The sequence below is a fragment of the Cupressus sempervirens genome, chromosome 2 (genome assembly GCF_028749045.1).
Source record: "Cupressus sempervirens isolate cs-2001-9-10 chromosome 2, ASM2874904v1, whole genome shotgun sequence".
Classification (NCBI taxonomy): domain Eukaryota; kingdom Viridiplantae; phylum Streptophyta; class Pinopsida; order Cupressales; family Cupressaceae; genus Cupressus; species Cupressus sempervirens.
This window is the reverse complement of record NC_143119.1, coordinates 4,214,019-4,239,563: the sequence shown is the minus strand read 5'-3', so window position 1 is coordinate 4,239,563 and position 25,545 is coordinate 4,214,019. Positions and strand designations below refer to the sequence as shown.

Sequence of the window (25,545 nt, the reverse complement as noted above, 5' to 3'; positions counted from 1 at the left end):
GCCACATGGACATCATAGGAACTAGAGCTATGAGCTACAGAAGAAAGTAGGGAAACTTCAGTTACCATATTATGATGGCTCGGGGAAGTCTACAGCAAGAGCTTGGGTTCAAAAGCTTGACACATACTTTCAATTGAACCCTATGCCTGAGGAAGAAGCTATTAAGTATGCAGTAATTCATCTGGATGGCTTAGCACACGAGTGGTGGCATCATGGTATGGTCACTATGGGTCATGCACACATTACCTCATATGTGGAGTTTACGGAGAGACTGATTGAACGTTTTGATAGGAAGGATCCAAAACTCCATTTCTAGGAGTTCGCTCAGCTTAAACAATGGGGATCATTGGAAACATACATTTCAAAATTTCAGAAACTTGCAGTGTTAGTAACAAATGTATCTGAACGGAGTGTTGTCGGTAAAATTTATAATGTAGCCGACAGGTAGAACAGTATCCGAACGGGCGTGTGACGCTTGAGTCACCCCTTCGGAAAGGTACATGTACACGTCCGAGATGGACTTTGGAAGGATCGATAGATCATTGTAGTCATTGTAATCGAATTGTAATCTGCAAATGCATACATGAATAAAGTATCTGTTCTGAATTGAATCGTGTTATACATGTGTTGAACTTCTTACCCTATGCGGTAAACATTTGGCGCCGTTGCCAAACGTACCTGGAACGAACAGATGATATGAAGATTAATGCCAAATTTGCCAAACAAAGATCGGAATAAGGTGAAAGAGAAGAACGAACTAAGTACAGCAAAAGAAATTTCAATTTTAACATAGCAAGCAAAACGAAGACAGAGACTTCAGCAGATTGCCGAGGAGCACCGAAGGGGTGAAGAGGCACAGAGGGAGGGAGTGCACTCACCTAGTAGGCTGAGGAGTGTCGAGGAATTGTTGGAAAAAACTCGACAATGCTTGAACTTGGTGGAGGAAACAAGGGAAGAATTCCTTAACCTGTATACGTCGAGGGGAGAGTGTCCGAACGAAAGGGAAGCAACTCGCACGGCTCGGAGTGCCGACGGAGCATGAGCGTGGAGGGATCTCTTCGTTCCCAATACATCGGACGAATGAATACAAGGGGAGAATAGAATGTCACTTGAAGACTTTTCACCAGACAACGCAGTTGTTGGAAACAAAACTATTGTCCAGAACAGCGCGGGAACACAAAACAGCGCGGGAGTTCAGAATAGCGCTGGAACACAGAACAGCGCAGGAATCCAGAACAACACGGGAGCTCAGAACAGCGCAGGTACACAAGTACCTCAGAATCCAAGACAAGTAACGATGGCTGGCCCTAAAGAAAAGTTACCCAAGTTTCACGGTGATGGTTCAGCAGACCCTATCAGACATTGTAAAATGTGTGAAACCATATGGATAGCAAATGGTGTGACAGATGAGGATGATTGGGTAAGACAATTTCTAGTGACCCTACGGGGTGTGGCGATAGACTGGTTTTCTGAGACTAGTCCTCAGAAACTTAATACATGGGAGAATGTTAAAAAAGAATTTATAGCAGAATTCAGATTACTACGAGATGATAATGAAATAGTAGCAGAAATCTACAGCACCAAACAAGCAAAGAATGAGACAGTCCGTACCTATGCCAGGCGACTGAAAGAATTGATCGAAAAGATGGAGAGTCAACCAGCGGATGGGTTGAAAAAACGGTGGTTCGTGGAGGGGCTACGGCCGGCTCTTAAAAAGAAAATGAAGATTGTACCACCGTCATCATACACCAATGCATACACTCGTGCCATAGATTTAGAAAACAAATAGAAAACAAGTACGAAGAAGAAACATAAGTCCTCTGATTCAGATGATTCATCCTCGGAGAGTAGTAGTAGTGATGAGGAATCAAACAAGAAGGTGAAAGCGCTACAAAAAGACATGTCGCGGATGATGAAAGAATTCAAAAATTTGAAAAAGAATCTAGATACAATAAAAGGAGAACTGTGGTGTACAGATTGCAAGGACGGCCATACGAAGGGTTCATGCCCGAAGAAGCAATTTTGTGACATCTGCCAGGTGGCGGGGCATTCCCTGAAAGAGTGCCTGTTTAACTTGAAAACAAAAGGACACCAACAGGTGTTACTAACACAGGAAGCGTCGAACAATAGCAACAACACGAGCAATGATGCAACTTCAGGTGGATATCGAAACAATAATAGACGCGGAAGGGGTGGAAACAATAACAATAACAATGGAGGCCGGAGTAGAATACAATATGATGCAAGTGGAAGACCAATGATACAGTGTCAGGCATGTAATCTTTGGGGTCACTTCACGAGCGATTGTACTATGAAGGAGACACCGCAGCTATTGTGCAGATGGTGTGGTCCAGGGGACCATGAAGATTCAAAATGTCCAAAGCAAAGGGTACATTTATTAAGTATTGAAACAAGTAATAAGAACGTGTTGGCAATCACACGGGAGCAGGCGAGGAAGGTAAAATATCCGAATGCGGAAGAAGAGAAGGAGAGGTTACAAAAAGCCCGAACAGAGATAGAGAAGCAAATGAGAGCGGAGAAGTCACAAGTAAATGACACTGCTGAAAACTCGAAAAGAAACTTGGAGGAACAAGACATGGTGAAATAGATAATGCAAACGGAAGTACCAATTAAATTAAATGATCTTCTTTCCACCATGCCACAGTTATGGACGGCTATCATAAATATGACACCGTCCCCGAGAGTGACAAAGGAAGCAAAGGATAGTAAGGAAACAGCCACAGCAGCAACAACAGATCCGATGTTACTAGCACTTACGACAGGTAGACATCTAGCAGTGGTGGAGATGGGCATTCTGGGTACGGTGCTAACAAATACAATAGTAGACGGAGGATCGGGAGTGAATGTGATGCCGGAAGATATCTGGAGAAAACTTGGACAACCAACACTATGGCCACCCACCTTTCAGTTACTTACAGCAGATCAACATGGGATAAAACCCTTGGGCACTCTAATGGTGCAGCCAGTAACAATTGGGACACAACCATTTTTACTAGCTTTCGTGGTTATTCCACTAAAAAGAAGAGGGTAGGATGCCATCCTGGGATGGGGGTGGCTGGTGCAAGCTAAGGTAAAGCACGATTGGAAAAGGAACACTCTGTCGATGGAGAAGGGAGGTAGGAGATTTATAATCGATTTGCATACACAGATGGTAGGAGAAGAAGTCGCGTCGTCGGACTCAAAAGGCAGTGGTGAGAGTGATGACGAAGGGAAAAAGAGGATGGAACCAGATGATGAAGGGGTGCTGAGAATAGGAGGGTCAACTGATGACGACCTAGATTCAGTAAATAGATTGCTACATTGGCAAATGGAAGATTATGAAGTCTTTCCGAGCTGCAATATTTTGAGTATCAAAGAAGGAAAAAGAAGGCCATGAGTTTCCGAAGGAGTACAGTGAACTGAAGGAGGGAGAAGTGCAAGTGGATGAAACACCTGCCCATACGTTCAGTAAAGATAAACCGATAAAGTATGAAGAGCCGACAGTGAAAATAATAAACTTGGGTGACGAGGAAGATCCAAAGAACATTCTTGTAGGAGATGATTGGAACCCAGTATTGAAGGTGGCAGCATTCAAAATATTCATGGAGTATAAAAATGTTTTTGCTTGGACGTATAAGGACTTGAAAGGAGTACCACCAGAACTATGTGTCCATCGCATACAATTAATCGAAGGCGCGGTACCAGTATGAAAGAGACCGTACCGAATGAACAAAAACTATGCAAGGCGGGTCACGAAAGAGATTGATAGGATGTTGGAGGCCGGTATCATCTTTAAAGTACAGACAAGTGAGTGGGTATCACAGATTGTGATATCCTTGAAAAAGGATACGACACAGATAAGAATATGCGTAGATTTTCGATGTCTAAATGCCGTAACAATTAAAGACCCGTTTCCAATACCATTTACAAATAGCATTCCGGAGGAAGTGGCGAGGCATGAAATTTACTCATTCATGGACGGATTCTCAGGGTATAATCAGATATCCATCGCCGAGGAGGATAAACTAAAAACGACATTCATTGTCGAGGAGGGAGTATATGCATATAACAGGATGCCGTTCGGATTATGTAATGCTCTGGCGACTTTCCAAAGGATTATTCTACATATATTTGATAAGATGTCTGTTGGAAATTTTAAGGCATTTTTAGATGATTGGTCAATTTTAAGCACAAAAGACAAACATATAACAGCATTAGGAGAATGTATGGAGAGGTGCAGGAGAGCAAGATTAGCATTGAACCCGAAGAAGTGCAGGTTCATGGTGCCGCAAGGGAAGCTGCTTGGGCATATAGTTTGTAAAGAAGGACTGAAGACAGAACCAGACAAGGTCCACGTGATCTTAGAGATGCCACCCTCGACGGATGTGTCGGAAGTAAAGTTGTTTTTGGGGCACATCAATTATTATCGAAGATTTATTAAAAACTATGCAAAATTTTCTTATCCACTGGACAAACTCACCTGCAAGGGTGAACCTTATAGATGGGAGGCTGAGCAGAACGAAGCCTTTGACGGATTAAAGACAAGGTTGGCTACGGCTCCGATTTTGGCCTATCCGAATTGGGATAAAGAATTTCATGTCCATGTAGATGCTTCAAATTATGCCATCGGAGCAACACTGGCGCAGACTGGCAACCACGGGTTGGACCATCCAGTGTACTTTGCAAGCAGATTGTTGTCGAAGGCGGAGAGAAATTACAGTACCACGAAGCGAGAAGCGTTGGGGATGGTATATGCAATACAAAAGTTTAGACACTACTTGTTGGCTACTCCATTTGTGTTCTACGTAGATCATCAGGCGTTACTCTACTTGGTCAATAAGCCGATTATTCAAGGAAGAAGAAGCCGATGGTTGTTATTATTACAGGAGTTCACATTTAAGATCGTGGTACGGCCAGGGAAGAGTCATGTGAGTGCAGATCACCTATCAAGAATAAAATCGGGGGAGCCACCTGAAGGAGTTAATGATGATTTTTCAGATGCGCAACTTTTTCAGGTTACAGTACTACTAGCCTGGTACACACGCATTGGAGAATATCTATCGATGGGGCAGTTTCCAAGTGACATGTCACCAAACGAAAGACGAAAATTGGTGCTAAGAAGCCAGACATTTCAATTAATTAATGGCCTACTATATAAAATGGGACCAGATCATATTCTAAGACGGTGTGTCCTCGAGGAGCAAATTCTGAAAGTACTGACGGAAGCACACGAAGGCCCAGCGGGAGGACAAATGGGGCCGGATACTACTGCGTGGAAGATACTTTTGGCAGGACTATGGTGGCCAACTGTATACAACGACACCAGGGAATGGGTCGTTGAGTGTGATACATGCCAACGGGCTAGAAAACCATTGAAGAGAGATTTTATGCCTTTGAATCCCTCGCATGCACAGGAACTGTTTGAGAGGTGGGGACTGGATTTTATCGGACCACTGAAGGTGAGCAAAACAAGGTGCCGATACATCGTGGTAGCAACGAAGTACTTAACTAAATGGGTGGAGGCACGCGCGTTACCAGACAATTCTGCAGTCAGCACAGCAAAATTCTTATATGAACAAATTATTACAAGGTATGGGATCCCACTCCAGTCGACGAGTGATCGTGGGAGACATTTTGTTAACCATGTGATTAGAGTACTCACTACTGACTTCAAAATTTACCATTCATTGTCGAGCCCGTACTACCCAAGAGCTAACGGACAGGCAAAAGCAACGAACAAGATTCTGGTAGGAGTGATTTATAAATCCTGTGCAGTTGAGGGAGAAGACTGGGAAGAGAAGTTACCATCTGCTTTATGGGCGTACCGCACTTCGTATAAAGTAACTACAGGACATACCCCGTTTCAGCTAATGTACGGACAGGAGGCAGTAGTGCCGACAGAATTCATGGTGCCAAGTTTAAGGATAGCGATCGAGAATAAACTAGGCGATATGGAGAGCTTACGAGAGAGGTTGTATAACCTGAACAAACTCGATGAGGGGCGGTTACAGGTGCAGTGGGCCATCGAAGTCATGCAAACAAGGAGGAAGGCGTGGCATGACAAACACCTAAAACTGAATAACTTTCAACCCAGTCAGTTAGTACTGAAGTATAATAGACGAATTGAAAAAGGGCCTAGGAAATTCAAAGTTAAATGGGTTGGACCGTATAAGATACGGGAAGTTGGATATAACGGAGCAATTAAATTATGGACACTGGACGGAAAAGAAATACCAGATGCCGTAAATGGATCAAAGTTGAAAATATATAGAGAAAGAAAGGCTCCTCCGCGGACAAACAATTGATGAATGAAGAAAAGTTGTTTGTAAATAGTGTATATATGTATAAAATTAAAAGTCGAATATAGTTGGTAAACTGTAGTTATAAAAGTATGAAGTGATAAAAGAAGCATAAAGTAAATGTACTGAGAGGTGATTTTTTTATCAAACTAATGGGGCCCGGGACTATATAGAGAAAATGGAAGAAAAGCAAAAATAATAAAGTGAATCATAAGAATAACCCTGAAGAAAAAGGCCATACGGCCTTGAAAAAAAAGTGGAGCAATTTTGTTCACCGTACGGCCCCCAAGGACTTATGTTGAAAATAAAAATAATAATAATAAGAAAAGCCATAGTAATAAGTAAAAAAAACGATTCAAAGAATACCTTCAAATAAGATGGATGACTGTATGGCCTCAGGGGGAACAATTAATGACCGTACGGCCTGGGGAACATCATGAGCAATTATAAATCAAAGACTGTACGGCTTAGAAATAAGACATTGTATGGCTGTTGAATATTCTCAAAAGCTAGGACTCCGTACGGCCTTGAAAGAATTGGGAAGGATTTTTTGACCACCCTACGGCAGATGTGGAAGGGAATAAGCCGTACGGCCTGCTACGCATGAAGAAAAGGACCGTACGGTGAGGATAAAAGCAAAAAGGACACCGTACGGCCCCAAGCAAACCGAAACATAGTTACAGAAAATTGATAGCCATACGGCCTCATTATATGAAGGGAAACAGAGAATACCGTACGGCCCCTAGGCAATGACGAAACTTTGTACGGATACCGTACGGTGGGAGAGCAATTGACCGAGATAGTTCCAAATAATACATAGTATAAGGCATTCAAAGTACCATACGGCATTAAGGAGGAGATTGCAGATCTGTATCGTTCCAAGAAAATTTGCTGGAATTAGGACGCCAAGGAGCAAAAGCGCAATTAGAAGCCATTCAAACAGGGAATATCTACACCGTACGGCCGTACAGAAGCAAGTAACCGTACGGCAGATAAAAAGAATATACAAGACCGTACAGTCTGGGCAGCACAAGGAGATGTCCGTACGGAGTATGTAAGACACTGCAAATTTGTAAACAGTCATACCATTAAAAGGAGTAAGCTATCCTTTTCCAAGAAGCCGTACAGTACAGAAGCCAGAAAAATTGTGGAAAGTAACTGCTGTAATAGTGTGACATTTATTCACAAAACGACAAAAAGGTGACAATCATGCATTCAACTGGGAAAAGGGCTTGGAAGAGGAAACTGGACGAAGACATGAACAAGAACACGAAGACACTACTGTCTGGAATTCGTGTAGTAGGAGGGATGTATACAGGAACCACTAGTGCAGGCGCAAGTAAGAAAGCAAAGCAGACCAAGCAGCAAGGAGAATTTCCTACAGTTCAGAATATCACATTCGAGGGGTTAAATAGTGCAGAGTGCTGGAAATGGTGGCAGGAGACTCCGAACAACCACCAGGTGAAGGCTAGTATCCGGAAAGCACAAGTAGAATGGGTAGTGCAAATGCTAATATTTTGCATCAGAGACTACAAGGGGTTTTTGCACATAATGATTGAAACATATGACAAGTTCTCCAAAAGCAGTACATTTGAATATCTTGGTTGCAAGTTAACAGTATCATTCAGACCGACAGATTTTACACGAGTATTTGGCATACCTGATCATGCTCAGGGTGGGAGAAAAATAGAAAGCAAGCCGAAGAAGTTAAGCCGTGAAGTGAAGATGAAATTGATACAACTTGTGTGCGGAGACCTGTCGCAGGTAGAACAAGAGGCTCTCTCAGTCACGTCCAAAGGCAGAGGACTAAAGAAATCTAATATCCAGGAGGGGCATTGGCGTTGTTTGATGGACATAGTTAAAAGCCGTCTCACAGGTTCGAGTCGTGCTTCAGATTTCTCATTTCCACACGTAAGCATGATGAACAGAATCCTACACGGCAGAGTTTATGATTGGGCAGCACTATTGGCAGAGCAGATGTCAGAGTTTATGACGCTACAGCACAAAACGTTCTATATGCCACCTTATGCTATTGGTCTATTTTTGGATGCGACGACGCGGATGATCCTGAATGACGCACTGGAGGCAAAACCGGGACCACTCGCGCCTGGTGAACCACCTATAATGCAGTGGAAGCACTTGGATACTTTCGGCACCAAAAAAATAGGGCAGAAGCGATCAAGGCTGGATGGTGGCGACACAAATAGTGGCCGAGAGGAGACATCTTCAGAGGAGAACGAGTCTGAGGGGGAAGAGGAAGATGACGAAGAGGTAGGAGTAATCACGGCTACGCCCTTGAGATTTCCACGACCGGTGCTTTCAACTACGACACACTTGGTTCCAGTGGGTACACATGGTATCCTAGGGTTTGGACAGTTCAGATAGCCAGTGGTGATGGCGCCAGACTCAGTTACAACACAGCCCACCGTAGAGACGAGCTGTAGCAAAGTCACATCCAGCACCGACGGAGACAGTAGCTCCGGAAGCCCTGATGGAGCCGACTCGTGGGACTCTACTAGATACAGGAGAAACTTTGGTATCAAATATGGAGGTGGAGATAGACACGAAGACAGGGGTGTCGGAGGCACTTGCAGGCAAGGAGTTGGGGGCACCAAGTGCCCGACTGGAGGTAGTAGAATTTGATGCGGTGGTCGCAGTAGACACGGCACTGATGACATCACCTGAGCAGGACAGCAAGAGAGAGGACAGAACCCAGAGGGTGAGTGCTTTTCTGAGTACGAAGTTCCACCTAACTCTACCACCTCGAGTGACATACTTGCCGACACCCACGAGGGAAGCAGTGTCAGAGAAGGAGTTCGCGCAGACACGGAGTGAAGAAGCGCCGCATAGCGTTGTTGAGCATATGGCAGATGCAGTGGAGAAGGCTATGGGTATACAGCAGGAACACCCACTAGCGCAGAAGACAGTTTTGGCAAAGGCAATTTTTCTTGATGATGCCGCAGCTCTAGCATCTCGAGCTCGTGAGGTTTTGGCTTCAGCAAAGACGCAGACATTGGAGTCAGTAGGGAAGGAGCTAGAGAGAGTCATATCCTTCATACGGACGGGATGTCCAGCTGCCTTTACGGTTTGTTTTGAGGAGAGGGGATTGCCCGATATGGAAACCACAAAGATGCGACAGGATTGGTCCTTGACGAGGGAACCCGAGAGGGAGGGCCAGTTTGAGGTACTGATTCAGGAGATCGTGAGGTTACACAGGGAGATATATTACACCCTTCGAAGGAGTCAGGCGGACCAGCTAGCAGCTGAGGGAGCCCGGGAGGAGTCAACTGCCAGGTTTGCTTCGGAGAGGGCAGCCTGGGAGTCAGAGCGGGCAGCCTGGCAATCCGAAAGGACAGCCCTGTTAGCAGCAAATGAACAACTGAGGATAGAAAAACAGAAGATGGCAGCAGAGAAGGACAAGGAATTGGGAGAGGTCGGAGAGATGATGCAGTCAGCCTTAGAGCTCCAGTTGGAAGCAGAAGCAAAGCTGAAGATCAGGAAAGAACAGGTCTACAAGCTAAGGGCAGAGGTGAACGAGTTGCGGACATGGACGGCCACTACGCCAGGGACGCATCCCTCTGTCTAGTACTTATGCATTGATGCATTTTGTTAGTAAAATTTTGTTAAGGAATTTTGTTGTATTGTCGTCTAGAGACGACCTTTCTTTTTGGGGGGGATGATGTTGTCGATAAAATGTATAATGTAGCCGACGGGTAGAATAGTATCCGAACAGGCATGTGACGCTTGAGTCACCCCTTCGGGAAGGTATATGTACACATCCGAGATGGACTTTGGAAGGATCAATGAATCATTGTAGTCATTGTAATCGGATTGTAATCTGCAAATGCATACATGAATAAAGTATCTGTTCTGAATTGAATCGTGTTATACATGTGTTGAACTTCTTACCCTATGCGGTAAACACGGAGAATACTGGTTCTATTTATGGATGGGTTAGCTGATCCGTTGAGAGGGTGGATTAAAGCTCTCAACCCTCCCACTTTGCAGGAAGCCATTAAGAAAGCTCGTGACATGGATTCCTCTTTAGCTTCTAAAAATAAATTCCAGGCAAAGAGTTTCCCTTCGAGGAAAGAAAGGACAGTAAACCTTTTCATAGAAAGGCTCAGCCACCTAAGGAGGAAAGCAAGAGGTTGGACAATGAGACACTTAATGATCTTAGGAAGAAGAAGCTTTGTTTTCATTGCAAGGAGCCTTGGGATTTGTCACATAAGTGTCCATTGAAAGCAAAAGCTAAGCAGATGGAGTACTTTTCAGCCGAAGAGTTAGTGGATGGAGATTTAGAGTAATCATCAAAATCAGATGGAGATGATAATTCTTCACATGAGGAAGCACATAGTGATAGCACGATAGCTCAGTTGTCCAGTATACAGGAGGCTATCACTTTCAGAGTTAGGGGAACTTTGGATGGACCAAGATTTGTGGCCCTCATTGATACAGGGGCAACACATAACTTCATTGATGAAAAGTTCGTGTCACACAGAGGGCTACATACAGAAGAGCATAAGGGATTTAAGGTGATGGTTGCCGACGGCTTCAAAATCGACTGTACCAAGAAAATCACAAACTTGCAGCTTCGTTTGGGAGATTATGACATGGTGGAAGATTTCTTTGTTGTCAACATTGGTGATCAGGATATGGTGCTTGGGATGAATTGGATGAAATCTCTGGAAGAGTTTACATTTAACCTCCAGAAAATGGAAATGAGGTTTGAGGCAAATGGTAAGAAGATAGTGCTCAGAGGTCTGTCAGATGGGAGACTTCGGGTGGTGTCACTCAAGCGGATGCAGAGTTTCTTCAGACACGACCAGGTGCAGTGGACAGCAGAGTTCAGAGTAATGCTTGAGGTGACAGAGCAGCATAAATAGGAGTATCCACCTGATGTACAAAAAATAATAACCAAACATACTAAGGTGTTTGGTGAGATACCTCCGGGGAGACCCCCGGATAGGGGAATCGAGCATGTTATTGAGTTAGAGGAAGGGGCTAAGCCAGTCATCATCACACCCTACCGCCATCCAAAGAGATATAAGGATGAAATAGAAAAGGCAATCAAGGAGTTGATTGACATGGGGCACATACGGCCAAGCAAGAGTCCTTTCGCTTCTTCAGTAGTATTGGTGAAGAAGAAGGATGGTACAATGAGGATGTGCATTGATTATAGGGAGCTAAACAAGAAGACAATAAAAAACCGATAACCTATTCCACGCATCGATGAGCTTATTTATGAATTGCACGGTGCATGCTCTACTTCTCTAAGATTGATTTGAGATCCAGCTACCACCAGATATAGGTTAGAGAGGTGGATGTGGAGAAGACAGCTTTTAGATGCCACTACGGACATTTTGAGTTATTAGTCATGCCCTTTGGGTTGACTAATGCCCCCGCCACTTTCCAGTCCTATATGAATAAAGTATTCAAAGATCAGTTGAGGAAGTTTGTGTTGATCTTTTTTGATGATATACTGATATACAGCCGTACTTGGGAAGAACATTTGAAGCATATTGATGCAGTGCTCAGCATTCTAGAGAGGGAGTCATTATATGCCAAGATGAGTAAATGCGAGTTCGGGATGACAAAGTTGCTCTATCTAGGGCATATTATTAGTGCAGGAAGTGTTCGGGTTGACCCAGACAAGATTAGGGCCATTCTGGATTGGCCATCGCCGAGGAACACTTCACAACTCAAGGGATTTCTTGGGCTTTGTGGGTTTTATCGTAGATTTGTGAAGGGATTTTCACAGATAGTAGCACCACTTACAGATTTGACACGGAGAGACAGTTTCAAGTGGTCAGAGAGGGCTCAGGATTGTTTTGACAGGTTCAAGGAGCTAATGAGTACATGTCCTGTTTTAGCCATTCCAGATTTCACCAGGCCTTTTGAGCTATAGTGTAATGCCTCAGGAGAGGGCGTAGGAGCTGTCCTCATGCAAGACAAACATCCCATCGCATATGAGAGCAAGAAATTACGAGGTGTTGAGAGAACTTATAGCATCTATGACAAAGAAATGCTAGCAATCATGCACGCGCTAGCTAAGCTCAGGCAATACTTAGCAGGGAGCCGATTCACAGTAAAAACAGATCATAGCAGCTTGAAACATTTCCTTGAACAGAAGGATCTTAATGACAGGCAACAGAAATGGGTGAGTAAGTTACAGGCTTATGATTTTGACATAGTCTATGTCAAAGGGAAGAAAAATATTGTTGCAGATGCTTTATCCAGAAGGTCTCATTTGCTTGCTGTTGGGATAGTCATGGATGATTGGAGAGAGTTGATCTTGGCAGAGTATGCCAAGGATAGTTGGGCATCTAGTGTTATTGAAGGAACTATTCAGGATAGTCGATACTCTGTTGTAAATGATCTGATCATCTACAAGGAAAGGATTTATTTAGTACCTGGGTCTGCTATGAAGCAGAAGATTTCGAGGGCATTTCATGATTCACCATTGGCAGGACATCCTGGATTCTTTAAGACATATCGGCAGGTGAGAGAGCGCTTCACTTGGAAAGCACTCAAAACAGAGGTGCTTCAGTTTGTTAGGGAGTGCCAAGTATGTCAGCAGAACAAACAAAAACATTCCTTTCCAGGTGGTTTACTACAGCCCCTACCCATACCAGAGAAGAAGTGGGATAGCATTTCCATGGATTTCATCAGAGGCCTCCCCAAGGCACAGGGTCGGGATTGTATTTTTGTTGTGGTAGACAGATTGACGAAATTTGCACATTTCTTTGAAATTTCGTCTACATATTTAGCAGCATAAATAGCAGAACTATTTTTTCGAGAGGTATTCTGACTACATGGGATACCATGAAGCATAGTCAGTGACAGAGACAGCAGATTTATAAGCCACTTTTGGTAGGAGTTGTTCAAGTTATGTGGAACAGAGCTCACTCCGAGTACTAGTTACCACCCCCAAACCGATGGGCAAACAGAGATAGTGAACAAGTGGGTTGAGGGATATCTCCGAAACTACATTGCAGGGCAGCAGAGGGTTTGGGTGAAGTGGCCACATCTAGGGGAGTATTGTTATAATACCTCTTTCTATATGTCTATTCAAATGTCCCCTTTCATGGCACTGTACGGGTATGATGCTCCTAATTTTCTGGATTTGTTATTTGGGGACAGTAGGGTGCCTAAGGCCAAGGATATTTTGCAAGAGTGTCAGGACATTATGCGATCCTTGAAGAAAAATTTGCAAAAGGCAAAAAATCAGCAGAAGCAATACGCTGATCAGCACAGGGTTGAGAGGTCTTTCGAGGTAGGAGACATAGTGTACCTCATGTTACAACCATATAGACAGTCCTGTCTCAAGAAGAGTGGAGCAGAGAAATTGAAACCACACTACTATGGACCGTTCAAAGTAATCAAGCAAGTAGGCGAAGTAGCTTATGAGTTGGAGTTGCCTGCAAAGAGTAAAGTACATAATGTGTTCCATGTGTCACGCCTTAAGAAGGCATTGGGCCACAACATGGTGCCTTCAGTAGTATTGCCACCTCTTGATGATGAGGGAAAGCTTATCTTGGTTCCTGAGGCTATACTTGACACCAGGGAGAGGGTGCTTCCCAGGCAGATCATCAAGGAGTACTTGGTCAAGTGGAGGAATCTACCAGTGGAGGATGCTACTTGGGAAAATGAACAGCTATTACAGCATCCAGAGTTGAAATTGCTTGAGGACAAGCAATTTTGGGAAGGGCGGACTGTAATGTCCCCTTTTTAGCATTCATAGCATGATGTTGTCGTTAGCCTATTTCCCCACGGTCTCATAGGCTAACCAGGACATTAAAGGGGCTTAGAGGCCATTTGGCCTAAATAGTTTTAGTTGCAGGTCTTTCTGAGGGGTTTTGAGGCAACTTTGGGCATACTTATTATTTATAATAAGTCATCTTGGGCGTGGGCGGACATCCAATGGCAATGGTATGTCGATGGTAATTGTTTAAAATCGACAAGAAGACTTTTTTATCATTGATAAGATTTGTTATGCATTGATAAAGCTATTTTATAAAGTTAAATTTAAATATTTAACTTTATTAATGCATAGACTATAGTTTGTGGGAAATATTTAAATTAAAAGTCCCCTTTATTTTATAACACATTAGAGACATAAGTTACATAAAGGGAGTTATGTTTTATCCCACATTGAGAAAATGAAAGATGGAGCTCTTGTGAGAACACTATAAAAGAAATGGAAGAGTTTCTTTTATGCATGCTTGGAAATATCAAAGAAATTGAAAAATTTTCTGGAGATTATGTCTCAATAGTTTGAAGGACGAAATCCCTTCAAGCTGGAAATCTTGAAGCCATTGAAAGATATGGTCTTGAGATTCAACACGGTAGCAGTCCGAAAAAGCAGATACGAAAAAGCAATCCGAAAAAGCAAAACCGAAAAAGCAGGCAGAAAAAACAATCTGTAAAAGCAGTTCAAAAAGCAGATCCAAAAAAGCAGTTCAAAAAAGCAAATCGGAAAAGCAAGTAGAAGGGGCAGCATTGAAGGAAATTATTACAGCCATCTACAACCAGGTTCCCTTGTTAGTATTGCTTTTTTAGGTGTTATAAGTTTCAGCTGTAAGTGTGCATTATACCAGCATTATCATTTTGTAATCCATGTAAATGCCAAAAGTCTTGGCCATATTTCATGAGCATTGTATTAGAAATTTCCTTGCAATTAAGAAGATAATAGTTGTTGGTGTCATTTAAGCAATTTAATATCATTATTTATCAGCTAGTTATAAAAATGCCAGTTGGCTGTAGGTGTTCATTTTTAATACTTAGATCATATATATGCACTGAATATTGTCAAAATTAGTAACACACTCATGTTAGGTCATTGTGTAGTCCATTTGGAGTCTTCTAGCACAAGATTTTCATTGATGCAAATTGAAGAAAGAGTCATTTAAAGCCAGCTGAAATACTATATCAGTCATATGTCCCTTGCATGTGAATTGTTTGATGAAATTTCTTGAGCTTTCATCAGCATTTTTGAGAGCAGATTTGAGGAGGGTCATTACAAGGCATTGATGTCTTGGATTCAAAATGAAATTAGTAGGGAAAACCAAGCCCATCAATACAGGGAATTAGAGTATGAGATGCCACCTTTTCTCAGGCCTGAAGCCAAGGATGCCAAAACTCTGTACTATGAATTGTTGAAAATTGCTTATTCAAAACCCGAAATTCGGATTATTCCTCCTTTAAGGGAAACAGTCTATCAGGAATATAAAGCTATGGCAAAAACAGATCTTCCTATAGCAAAGCAGGTGAATCAATGGCGTTGGATAGGGTTGAGTGAAGACCTGCAGAAGAGGGAACCTCATTCTCCGTTGAATTTTATCATGGCCACTCGGTGGGCACCCTGGTAGATCAAGCTAGGGGAAGAAAGGAAAAATGATTGGATTCCTTTAACTTTTCAGCCTCCGCTGTTGTTGTCCCCATTGCTTGCTAATCAGCAAGATTTAGAGAAATTTGATATGAGAAAAGAGCTCTGCAGATGGGAAAGGTGCAGGGAGAGTAAAGGTTTTTATTAGAACACTGCTACAGGGGGTAAAGGACAAAGTGTTGCCTCAGACTTCAGGATGGCTGCGAGGGTAAAAAATTTCATGTTTTCTTGAGGACAAGTAAAAGTTTTAGTTGGGGGGAATGATGAGACCAGAATATGGTCTATTTTGTCATTTCATTTTCAGTTTAATTTGCAAACTCTCTAAAAGACTTTGATGTTCAAGAACACAATGTTTATGCTGATTTCAGACAGATGTGTGTATAATTACTTTTCAAGATTAAAATGAATAAGTTGTGAAAAGATATGTCATTTAACTACAAAATAGTGAGAATGATGCTTTTTCTTCCTTAGCTAGGTTGGGTAGTTCTCCTTCAGCAATGTGACATAGGGTCAACTAATTTAGATAACATGTTTTGAATAAGTTTTGATGTAATTGTTTTGGAAGCGCTAACATTTTGCAGCTATAAACACAAAGCCAAGTCAACCAAGCAAGAGTCAAAGCAGTTGCTCACATTAATAGACCAGCCTTGAGCAGAGGAAATTAAGGGGTCATGAGCTCCTAAATTACTGTTCTATTTGGCGCCAAAACTAATGTGCATGTAATAATCAATGCCGTCATTTGTTTCGGTAGTTGATGAGTCTTGAATTTAGGAATTATGTTCCTAGTCTGTGTTTTAAATAACTGGAAGTCTGAATTCCAATGGTGCTAGGTTTTAGTCAGTCATTTTTCAATAGAAAGAAGAAGTTGCTAAGTTTTTAAGTACTGAACATAATCCTGCTGTTCATCAATATGTACGTTTGTTGTTATGAATAAAAAGATTATTTCAGGTTTCCATCTCTGAGTTATTATACTTCACTTCTCTGTGGGGGCCCACACAGGCAGTGCACTAATTAGTTAGCATAGGATTTTTATTTAGTTCGTAGAATCCAAGTAGACTCTGTTGTTCCTGCAGCCACTAATAACAGAAATAGTAGACTGTTCCTGCAGCATAGGCAGTTGAAGTAATTCTCAGCTGTATTTTCATGCTTTATTAAAAATAGATTTGGTTCTCAGCTTCGGCATAAATTTCCTGTAGTTTAAGCACTTGAATTTCCGTAGAGTAGTTCTTAAGTTGAGATTAGTTTGAAGCACATATTTTGCGAACACAATTTCAAGTTTACGTCCCTGGTTGATAAATTAAAGGAGTCCAAATGAGTTGGATAAGAACCACTTGAGATGTCCAATCTTGGGTTAAGCAGTCCATTGCTGTACGATTTTGATCCCTTTCTTTGGCCAAGCACATTTGTACCACAATTGAGATCCTTGGCCAAGGTATTGTGTCTTGATAACATATATGTTAGAATTGGAAGTTTCCTCCATTGATTGCCTCTATTTCTCCTTGCGTAGTTCTTTTGTATGACCCACCAATGAAGGCTAGGGTAGTAATGCCTAATTTGCGTGGTGCCAAAGTCATGATGGCTATGTGGTTGGCAGAAAAGAGCCTCCACAATAGTTTCTCCTTAGTTAAGCAAATCAATTGATCACGTCAACAATGGTGAACATGGTAGCTGGTATTTTGTCTTCAGTGTCAATATACAGAGTCTTCATTGTGTGTGGAATCTGCATCTTGTGTGCATGGAGTATTGCTTATCTAGCATTTGTTCTACAGTTTGAACATTCTTAAATGGCACTGCATGCTGTAATGAAGAATTTAGTTATGATTAAAAAGTGGTTTTATTCAATGCTATTGAATATTTGTAATACATCATTTGTTATGGAAACCCCATTGATAGCAACTTTCATTATTGTATGATGAGTGTCTTTATGTCATGTTGAGTTGAGATATCTACTATTTTGCTGCAATTCTTAGTTCAATGCTTGATTCCAAGTGACCTTGTGCACCCTAAAATGTGTGTGACATAGAGAACAAAGGTAATCATGCTGACCATTTAACAATATGGAGGATATAATAAGTACATGAAGTTTTGAATATATATATATATATATATATATATATATATATATATATATATATTTGTTTTGGCATGCCTTAGTAAAATTTTAATGACATCATAAAATAAACAATGACAACTGCAGTAATATACAGTACCCTATTATTATATTTTGATAATATGGTTTATCTGTGTATTGATTGCTTGTCAGCTTTGGGTAGTTATAAGAGTTGTTATTTAGTTGACAGTTGTGCTCTACTTGGCAACCATTGGATCCTTTAAATATATTTTGTATCATCAAGAAAAGCAGCAAGATCTAGTTGGATCAGCTTGACTGACCATCTCTGTCAACTGAAATAACTTCATGTGTGAATAAAGATATACTTCTACTCCTTTGTCTGATATGCACTATTGATTCTATTCATTATTTCAAGTATTTGTGTTATCAGATAGGAGAGTAAAACACATTGAAAAAGATATATATCTTCAAACAATAGAAATTTTGTTTTTATTTCATGACCTGGGTTGTGACATCGTTCAAGTCCAATGCTCTCAAAGGCTTACCAGCACGCTAGTGATGAGGCTATCTCCAATATTATCTAATTATTAAAATCTTTGGATACCTATGCAAGTTCGTACTAAAATTTATCTGATTGACAAATAAAATAAAGACCATGTTTTGAACCACTGCACAATCATTATGGCTTGTTGGCTATTTTTTCTTCAGTAACCAAGCTGAAAGATGAGTATGTGCACTCTTCTCTCTCAACCAAACTCATTTTGTGAAATTGTGTTTAGGGTGAAAGGAAGAATGCTTTCTGAATTCAATTTAGATATCTGGAAAACTCTGAGAACAAAAACATTCGCACTTTACTCGAAAGTTCTTTCAGATCATATCTATGGTTGTCTAATGTGTAATTTATTTTGGTTTATGTAAAATTCATCAGGAAACTGAGATTAAGATTAAATTATATAATGGTCTAACATTCAAGTACCTCAATCTACTGATAATACATCATAAGCCCAAAAGCAAGTACTGCATAATTGAACAAAACAAAAAAAACACTTTAAAACTCACTATGCAACAACTCGGAGAATTGAAGCAATCCTCATATTGTCTAGCTTTCAAGAAGATCAATCTACAGAAAATACATGATAAGCCCAAAAGAATGCACTAAAATTGAACATAGAAAAATATTTAGAACTCACTTTGCAACGAAGTCATAGAACTGGAGCATTAATTCACGGTCATTCTCGTAAATGGTGTTAACCTTCCCCAAGCAAGAAATACCAAATTGTGGATCTGCAAAAACAAGTATAAGTGATAACTGTAATGCACAGCATCAAAATAATTTATTTATGAGGAATTTACGTTGCAATGGAATAGTACCATGGATATTGTAATTCATTCAATAGAATTCAAGTGCCTGGATATGTCACATCGAGACTCAATATTTTTTTTAATTAGAATCTTTTAACTCAGACAAATGGATTGTAAATTGGGGAATGGCAAAGATGCCAAAAAACCTAGATTTCTTATGTTTGTCGAATTTGGGAAAAAAATCCAATCTCAACATATGTTAGCTTGCTTTAATAGGGAACAAAAGACACGAGAACAGGTTATACTCATACAGAGAATCAAAAAATTTACAGCAAAAGAAGAATAGAATATTTTCAAGGTTGACATCTTCAGTATCCACCCTTAAAGACCAGAAACAGATTCTGTGAATCTGTATGCTTACATAGATGAATTGGGTAGACTTGACTCTACAAAACATGCCAAAAGAAAAAAAACTGAAAGATTACTAGATTCCTCCAATTGATGCCTCCATTAGTTGCACATTTTAATATCCATACCAATGCCCATCTTTAAAAGAAGCTCCTCTTGTATCTCAGTAGTGATAGCCACTGGTTCCTGTCAGTATCCATACAAATATTAAAAAGCATAAACCAATAGTGTGAAATTAAAAAATGGAATCACACAAACTCAAGATTTCTAATTATATAGCATTTCATTTTATATATCTTTCATGCTTTTTTAACTAACACACTTATTAACTATGGATTAGAGTTCATTTGGAACAAACTCGTCGCTTGAATACCTATTGTTTGATAAAAACTCTAGGTTTATAATTTTTCCCACAAGAACTAGCAAGTTGTCGTATAACTCAATACAACCTACAATCTCATTTCTAGAAGGTTTAAATCATAAAGAAAACAATATATTCATTCACAAGTAATCTCCAGTGGACTAACAATATATATGATGCTTATCAAGGAGTGTAATTGGCTAATGAGAGACGAAGGATTTAGAGAACAGAAGAAACAAAATTTGAGCAGCAAAACAACTTTGTTGATTGTAAGCTAAGAGATGACAAGTCTACTCTCACATGCTTTGAGTTTTTTGCCTCTATTCAAGGTATTATATCAAACACCCACTGTGAACCAGAGTAACAACATCCAAATTGCAGCATTGAACGCCAATATATTATGAGGTTCCAGCATTATAATGAAGAAAAAACTGATTAATAAGCATGGGTGGTAATTTCCTTTGGTGAAAAATAAATATTAAACGTAGCAATCCATTGGAAGAATGCTTCACTTCAATTTAAAGAGATTAAGACCCCCCAACATGGAAGATATAAATCGGCAATGGAGTGATTGGGATTACGTATAAGAATGAAGTGGACCACTATATTATTGTCAACCATACATATATATATATATATATATATACATATATACATATATACATATACATATATACATATATACATATATATATATATATGTATATATATATATGTATATATATACATATATATATATATGTATATATATATATATATATGTATATATGTATATATATATATGTATATATGTATATATATATATGTATATATGTATATATATATATAATTCTAGAAAGTTATAAGATTATTCAAGGATCTATTGCATTTCAACAAGAGGTATTCATAATTAATATAGAAAATTCCTTTAACAATCTATTTTGAATTTATAGAGATGTCTTGCAGACAGGAAGGACGACCAACCTTTCAAGTTCACAAGAGTCGAATGACAAGAAATCCTTTAATAAGCATGGGTGGTAATTTTCCTTGGTGACAAATTAATATTAAAAGTAGCAATCCACTGAATCGATGCTTCACTTCAATTTAAAGAGATTAAGAACCTCCAACATGGAAGATATAAATCGGCAATGGACTGATTGGGATTATTTATAAAAATGAAGTGGACCACTATATTATTGTCAACCATATTTTTATATATGTAATTCTAGAAAGTTACAAGATTATTCAAGAATCTATTGCATTTCAACAAGAGTATTCATAATTAATATAGAAAATTCCTTTAACAATCTATTTTTAATTTATACAGATGTCTTGCAAACAAGAAGGACGACCAACCTGTTAGCCGACTGGATGGCTCCGGCAGTGTTTTTGTAGCCGACGGTCCGGCGGTGTTTCTGTAGCCGACAGTCCGGCGGTAAATAGTTTGTAGCGGATAGAATAATGGTGGCCAACGGACTCCTTCAAGAAAGTTCGGTGATAGTATTTATATCCCGTCCGGGATCATTGTAAATCATCATTCATCTACTATTGCGAATATAATTCTGCTATTCTGCTATTATTATCTGTATGTGTTGATTTCTTTACTTGTACGGTAAACATTTGGCGTCGTTGCCTTATGAATCTGGAAGGTGGGAGGAATGAAGATTAATGCCAAATCAGCTTAACAAGGATCGGAATAAGGCGAAGGGAAAAGATGGAATCCGTATTGCGCAACAGAATTTAATTCTAGCATAGCAAGCCGAACGCCGACGAAGATTTCAGAGGATTGCCGACGGAAACCGAAGTGCGGAGGAATTGTTGAAGGAGACTCGGTAGCGGGTGGAATTCGTGGAAGAAGCACGGGAGGAGTTCTTGAATTTGTGTTCGCCGAGGGAAGAAAATTCAAACGGGAGAGCATCAACTCGCATGGCTCGCAGTGCCGACGGAGCACGAGCATGGAGTGACCTCTTCGTCCAGGATAGACTTCCACGGGAAACAATTTCGGAGGATCCTTCGTCTTCACCAAGGTTTGCAACTGTCGACACCTCCAGTGTGGGAGACCAGTCCGCCGGTGTGGGAGTACAGACTGTCGGTGTGGGAGTTCAGACTGCCGGTGTGGGAGTGCCGACTACCGGATTGGGAGTGCCGACCACTGTAGGAGTGCAGACCTCCAGAGTTATGGCGGAACCCAAAGAAAAATTACCAAAATTTGAAGGCGATGGTACAGCCGACCCCCTCCGACATTGTAAGACATGTGAGACGATCTGGCGGGCAAATGGAATCACAGATGCCGACGAATGGGCCAGGCAATTTCCGGCAACCCTACGAGGTGTTGCGATTGATTGGTTTTCGGATATGGATCCGCAGAAGCTGGATACATGGGATAACATTAAAAAGGAGTTCTTGGCGGAATTTAAACTCTTGCGGGATGATAATGAAATTGTAGCGGAAATTTTCAATACCAAACAAGGGAAGCACGAAACTGTTCGTGTCTACACCAGGAGATTGAAAGACTTAATAAACAAAATGGAAAGCAAGCCAGTGGACGGATTGCAGAAAAGGTGGTTTGTGGACGGCCTACGCTCGAAATTGCGGAGGAAAACGAAAATTGTGCCACCGTCATCATATGCCGATGCTTACAACAGAGCACTCGACCTTGAAAGTGCGCAGAAGACAAAGAAGAAGAAAACCAGCTCCTCTGATGATGATGATGATGAATCTGCTGAGGATGATAGCAGCGACGATGAAGGTAGTAACAAAAAGGTTCGTGCCTTACAGAAGGATATGGTTCGAATGATGAAGGAGTTTAAAAATATGCAAAAAAAGCCAAAAGGTAATGAATTGTGGTGCACGGAATGTAAGACCGACGGTCATACTAAAGGATCGTGTCCGAAGAACCAATTCTGTGACATCTATCAGATCATGGGACATTCGACAAAGGACTGCCCCTTTAACATGAAAACAAGAGGATCTCCGCAGGTGCTTCTCACACAGGAGGCCTCCCCGTCAAGTAGTAACGGAAACACAAATGCCGTCGGCGCTACATCTGGAGGCTACAGGAATAATCGGCGTGGACAAAATAACAACAATAATAATACCAATACAAGCAGAAGCCAGATTCAGTATGATGCAAACAGACGACCAATTATTCAGCGCAGAGCATGTAACTTGTGGGGACATTTTGCGTGGGAATGTCCAACAGCAAATACACCTCAACTATTGTGCCGATGGTGTGGACCCGGCGATCACGATGACTCAAAATGTCCAAAATCCGGAGTGAACTTGATCACTGTTGGAGCCGAGGAGGAAGAAGTTCTGGCAATTACGCGGCAACAAGCAAAAGAATACCCGGACCCCGCCAAAGAAAAGGAGAAATTTGCAGCAGCACGGGCGAAGGTTGGAAAAGTATCTCAAGCAGTAACTCCTCCAGACACCGCAACCACTTCAGCAAGAAATTCCGCAGAACAAAACATAGTACGACAAATTTTGCAAACGGAGGTGCAAGTAAAGGTAAGTGATTTGCTTCTCAACATGCCCCAACTTCATTCTGCTCTCTCAAATATGGCAGGGGAATCGAGCCTGCAGAAGGGAAAGTTACCGGGAGAATTGAGTCGACGGAAAGAAAAGGAAATTGTTGCCGGAGGAGAAGATCAGATGTTGTTGGCGCTGACATCCGGACGGCACCCTGCAGTTGTCGAGATGGGGATACTTGGACATGTTCTCACAGACACCATAGTGGACGGAGGGTCCGGCGTAAATGTATTGCCAAAAGAAACTTGGAGGAAACTTGGACAACCGACATTGTGGCCTCCAAGGTTTCAGCTACTAACCGCCGATCAACATGGAATTAAACCACTAGGTATCCTCATGGCACAGTCGATAACCATTGGCACCCAGCCGTTTCTCATGGATTTTGTGGTGATTCCATTAAAAAAGAAAGGATATGATGCCATCCTGGGCCGCGGGTGGCTTATCGAAGCAAGAGCTCGACACAACAGGAAGAACACTTTATCCCTGGAAAGTAAAGGCCGCCGATTCGTCATTGATCTGCATACCCAAATGGTAGGGGAAGAGGCTCTGTCATCAAATTCTGACGGAGAGGACGATGAAGGTAGACGACGGATGGAACCGGATCAGGAGGGTGTCCTCCGATTGGACGGAGGAACAACGGATGACGACTTGGATTCCATCAATGGTCTCTATCACTGGCAAATGGGGGACTATGAATTATTTCACAGCTGTAATGTTTTGTCAATTGAGAACGAATATCCAAAGGAGTTTACTGAAGTAAAGGAGGGGGAGACACCGTTCGATGTTACACCCGCCCATGCATTCAGTAAAGGATAGACAATTAAGTACAACGAAGCTCCACTGCAAAAAATGAATTTGGGGGACGAGGCAGAGCCGAAGAACATACTAGTCGGAGATAATTGGGATCCAGTACTGAAGGCTGCGGCATTCAAGATATTTATGGACTACAAGGATGTGTTTGCATGGACATACAAGGACCTCAAAGGAGTACCGCCGGAATTGTGTATGCACCGCATTCCGCTGGTGGACAGAGCTGTACCTGTACGAAAGCGACCCTACAGGATGAATAAGAACTATGCCGCACGCGTTACGGAGGAAATCAACCGGATGCTGGACACTGGCATTATCTTCAAGGTACAGACCAGCGAATGGGTGTCACCAATAGTCATTTCCTTGAAGAAGGATACTATTTAGATCTGGATATGCGTTGATTTCAGATGCCTGAATGCAGTAACAATCAAAGATCCTTTTTCGATTCCATTCACAGATAGCATTCTGGAGGAGGTCGCGGGACATGAAATCTACTCTTTTATGGACGGGTTCTCCGGATATAATTAGATTTCTATAGCGGAGGAAGATAAGTTGAAGACGACGTTTGTTGTTGAAGATGGGGTCTACGCGTACAATCAGATGCCTTTTGGGTTGTGTAATGCACCGGCCACATTCCAGCGGATTATACTGCATATCTTCGACAAGATGTCTGTGGGAAATTTCAAGGCCTTCTTGGATGATTGGTCAATATTTAGCACAAAGGACGGACACCTGGCAGCACTTGGTGAGTGTATGGAGAGATGTCGCAGGGCCCGGCTAGCATTGAACCCCAAGAAGTGTCAATTCATGGTTCCACACGGCAGACTGCTCGGACACATTGTCTGTAAGGAAGGATTAAAGACGAATCCCGACAAGGTGAGAGTCATTCTAGAAATGCAACCATCTACTAATGTCACGGAGGTAAAATCTTTTCTCGAACATATAGGTTATTATCGGAGATTTATTAAAAATTTTGCCAAGGTGTCCCAGCCGTTAGATAAGCTAACGTGCAAGGAAGAAGCATTTAGATGGGAGAAAGAGCAGGATGAGGCATTTGAAGGGCTAAAGGTACGACTGGCTACGGCACCCATCCTGGCATATCCGGATTGGAATAAAGAATTTCATGTTCATGTGGATGCCTCCAATTATGCGATCGGCGCAACCCTGGCACAGACTGGTAATCACAGATTGGATCATCCAATATACTTTGCCAGCCGATTGCTATCAAAGGTCGAGCAGAACTATAGCACGACTAAAATAGAAGCTTTGGGAATGGTTTATGCTATGCAAAAATTCCGCCATTATTTGCTTGCTACACCGTTTGTGTTTTATGTTGATCACTAGGCCCTGTTGTACATAATTAACAAACAGGAATATTGGTGAATACCTCTCAACA

General features: G+C 41.4%; 1 protein-coding gene across 2 annotated transcripts in view; it reads right to left on the bottom strand.

The window, feature by feature from the left end:
• LOC149570800 (plant/protein) overlaps positions 1 to 25,545 on the bottom strand; it is a 162,085-nt gene that overhangs the window by 78,326 nt on the left and 58,214 nt on the right. For both annotated transcript variants that reach the window (XM_089812366.1, XM_089812367.1), the window contains exons 3-4: positions 19,597 to 19,654; positions 18,949 to 19,042 (exon numbers count right to left, since the gene is read on the bottom strand). In XM_089812366.1, coding sequence (XP_089668492.1) covers positions 18,949 to 19,042; positions 19,597 to 19,654 — 152 coding nt within the window. The remainder of the gene's footprint in view (positions 1 to 18,948; positions 19,043 to 19,596; positions 19,655 to 25,545) is intronic.